This window comes from Atta colombica, unplaced genomic scaffold (genome assembly GCF_001594045.1).
Source record: "Atta colombica isolate Treedump-2 unplaced genomic scaffold, Acol1.0 scaffold179, whole genome shotgun sequence".
Lineage (NCBI taxonomy): Eukaryota > Metazoa > Arthropoda > Insecta > Hymenoptera > Formicidae > Atta > Atta colombica.
The window spans coordinates 87,499-91,126 of NW_017259270.1; the positions used below are offsets into that span (position 1 = coordinate 87,499).

General features: G+C 29.5%; 1 protein-coding gene across 1 annotated transcript in view; it reads left to right on the plus strand.

Annotated features, from left to right (window-relative positions):
- LOC108686401 (3-hydroxyisobutyryl-CoA hydrolase, mitochondrial-like) overlaps positions 1-3,628 on the plus strand; it is an 8,900-nt gene continuing 5,272 nt past the window's right edge. Inside the window, exons 1-7 of the mRNA XM_018191701.1 lie at positions 1-146; positions 2,033-2,132; positions 2,392-2,447; positions 2,554-2,795; positions 2,875-3,116; positions 3,194-3,410; positions 3,494-3,615. Coding sequence (XP_018047190.1) covers positions 63-146; positions 2,033-2,132; positions 2,392-2,447; positions 2,554-2,795; positions 2,875-3,116; positions 3,194-3,410; positions 3,494-3,615 — 1,063 coding nt within the window. The 5' untranslated portion in view covers positions 1-62. The remainder of the gene's footprint in view (positions 147-2,032; positions 2,133-2,391; positions 2,448-2,553; positions 2,796-2,874; positions 3,117-3,193; positions 3,411-3,493; positions 3,616-3,628) is intronic.

A 3,628-nucleotide genomic window follows, 5' to 3' on the forward strand; every position in this document is an offset into this window, starting at 1 on the left:
TTGTGTTTAGGCCTTTATAGATTATAGATCAGAAGTCTTATTCTGTAATACTTTTAACGACAATGTCATTAACGACGATATCATTATATGTCGTTGCGCAACTTTTTCACCATATAAAATATCTGTGCATCGACACCAACAAGTCGGTAAGCGTGTAAAGACAGTTATAGAATACTACTGCAAGTCGCAGATCTCTCAGTGTAAACGTAGATTCTTGCATTATCATCTGATCTCCTGATTGTCGGAGAATAGATGACAATACAGGAATCTTCTCTACCCTTCAGATTATAATAAATTTATCCAATAATTTTTCCAAGAAATTCTCTAGAAGGCACGCCTGTGCCTCCCGCCATTGTGCTATCATTATAGTATTGTCGTTTTTAGTTCAAATATCAGAAAAAAATTTAAGATATTTTTTTCTGAAATCTTCATACATTAAAAATGATATTGAACAGTAGATTAATTATGCTCATCGATAAAATAGATTCTATCTAGATAGATTTTATGTAGATAAGAATAAGAATAGATTCTATCTAGATAAGATAGATTTTATCGATGAACATAATTAATCTACTATTGACTGAAGTATTCAAATATTTCTATCTTATTGTCATCTGGCGGGATATTTATTGACGTTCGAATTTTTTTATATTTTGACACTTCACCACTGATGGTTTTGAAATTTTCAATGTATCTGTTATTCATTGTTGGTTAATTTAAGATTGTATTTCTGCGTTGTAGCACTAAGGAAGGTTTTGTAAGTCGAAACGTTTGTTGATTATATTAATTTAAAGTTAATTTAATTATAGTTCGAAATAAATCATGATATTGTGTTAATTTTTAAAATATACGCATTTTTTACTCTATTATAAACTGTTAAATTCTAACATGTTCGTAAGAGTGTACATCACTATAGCAAATATAAGGTCAATAGATTTTGAAAAAAACAAGCATACAAGGTGATTGTGACTAATTAATTCAGTCTATATTTTATTATTCTATTATTTCACTTATATAACACACGTATATTTTGGCCTTGGCCGAAACTTACTCCCCCCTCCTCCCCCAGCACAAACAAAAATTTTTTCCTTAACATTAGTTTAATATGAAAAATCTCAATTCACGTACAAACAAAATTGCAAATGTCATATATTCCTTTGCGTCAATAAGTAATCATGATGTACAATACTTGAATTCTATTGTAAATCTAATTCTGTTGTAATTCTTCGATTTGTGGCGAGAAAAGGAAGCGTTAAATAATAAAACATTTGTATGTACCATAAAGTTTACGCATAAATATTTTATTATATTTGATGTTACCTTTTCTCACCACGAACCGAAGAATGGATTTACAATAGAATTTTACATTATGGAATTCAAGTACATCATGACTACTTATTGACATCACAAAGGAACATCAACGCCATATCACATTTGCGCAATAATATGGTTACTGTTTTAATGAGTTGTAGAATAGAGTATCAAGTGGAATCGAATCGAAAATCGATCAATGGTGCCAATCGTGCCGAGCCTTGTAATATATATAATGTAAACTATAAATTTTCAGCGCAGTGAATTTTGGAACATAGTCATACATGTGTGTCATCCATAGCATACTGATTAATACTCGTATTCATAGTCAGGCTTTATATTTAAGGCTTCCTTAAATTTATCTTTAGATACTCTACGAATTATTTCATTGGCTGCTGGACATCTAAAGATAAATTTAAGGAAGCCTTAAATACAAGGTCTGATTATGAATATGGGCATTCACGCATAACTCGGAACGCATTCTAATTGTAGTGTTAATCAGCTGACGCAATAAATAAATATATCAGAATATATACCTTTTTGTTACGGTCAACCCTGAATGCGAAGAATTTTCCAATATCAATAGCGAGCAATTACATATTTTATTTTAATACTTAGCATTAGTATTTACATTATAAATATGGTAATTTTAATTCAACGTATAAATTAGAATTTTGAATACCAAGTAACTGATACCATAATATGTCATTATTTTTTTTAGATACGAAGCCTTGCAGGAAAACTACATTATTCGAGTGTCAAAAGTGTTACAATTTCATCTGCTACTATTAGATGGTTGACGACGTCAGGATCTGTTACAGGTGATACATTTTTGATGATACATTTTTTTACGTCTTCGATGCAATTATTGATAATTTTACTCTTCTTCCACACAATATTTTTGTAAAATATTAAATATATTTTTTATCTATAAAATACACAATAATATTTTTTTTCGTAACATATCAATTTGAAAAAATCCTTTTAGATTTTACACATTTATATCATTATTAAGATATATTTTAGTGTTCATTATTCTCTTTCTAAGTTATAAATAGATCTTTAATTTTGCAATTCCAGTATTTAAAGAAATACCTAGTACTCGAATAAACATGGATGAAGTCATTACAAAAGAAGTATGTTTGCATATTATTATGATTAAGATGTTTTATTTTTATCAAATATTATCAAATATTAATTTATCAGAATTATTTAAGATTATATTTATTTTGTATATAAAAGGTTGGGGATAATGGCATAATAGTTTTAAACCGACCTAAAATATTGAATTCTATAAATTTGCCTATGGTTCAAAAAATATATTCTATCCTCAAACAATGGGAGTCTTCAAAGAAGCTGGTAATAATAGAAGGTATAGGTGAGAAAGCGTTTTGCGCGGGTGGTGATGTCAAAACACTTGTCTTGCTATTGAATGAACCAGCAGGATATCTACAAAACGAAGAATTTTGCAGGAGAATGTATACGTAAGTATACATCTCTTCAAGAGTAAATGCATCTTTTATTTACTTATGTGAGCAAAATGATTTTTTCTTCTGTTTCTAGTTTAAATCATTTAATCGGAACATATAAAAAGCCTTATATTGCTATTATTGATGGGATAACAATGGGAGGTGGTGTTGGATTATCTGTACACGGCAAATACAGAATTGCCACGGAAAAAACTCTGTTTGCTATGCCGGAAACGGCAATAGGATTGTGTCCTGATACTGGTGCGACTCATTTTTTGTCCAGATTGAAAGGCAAACTAGGTATATATTTAGGTTTAACAGGACACAGATTGAAAGGTATATAACTTCAGTTCTATTTAGAATTCTATTGCATGTACATGAACAGACATTTATAAGTTATATGTTTTATGAAGGTTTCGATGTTTTCCTTGCTGGTATTGCGACGCATTTTGTACCATCAGAGAAACTCGCAGATTTAAAACACGATTTATTTGCGTTGCGTAAAGTCGACATTGAGCCCATTTTGAATAAGTATCAACAAAAATTAAATCATGAATTCAGCTTAGCACCTCATATGTCACAGATAGAAAATTGTTTTTCTGCTCCAACCGTTGAAGAGATAATTGAAAGGTAAGCTAAAATTATTAAAAAGTTAAATTAATATTTTTTCACTTGTAATACAATAAAACATATAATTTGTTTTTTATATTAAGACTGAAGAAAGATAATTCGGACTGGGCACAAAAGAATATAGAAATATTGCTTAAAATGTCTCCATCTTCTCTCAAAATCACCAAAAAAGCGATTGATGAAGGAAAAGAAAAATCTTTAGCAGATTGTTTAAAGAC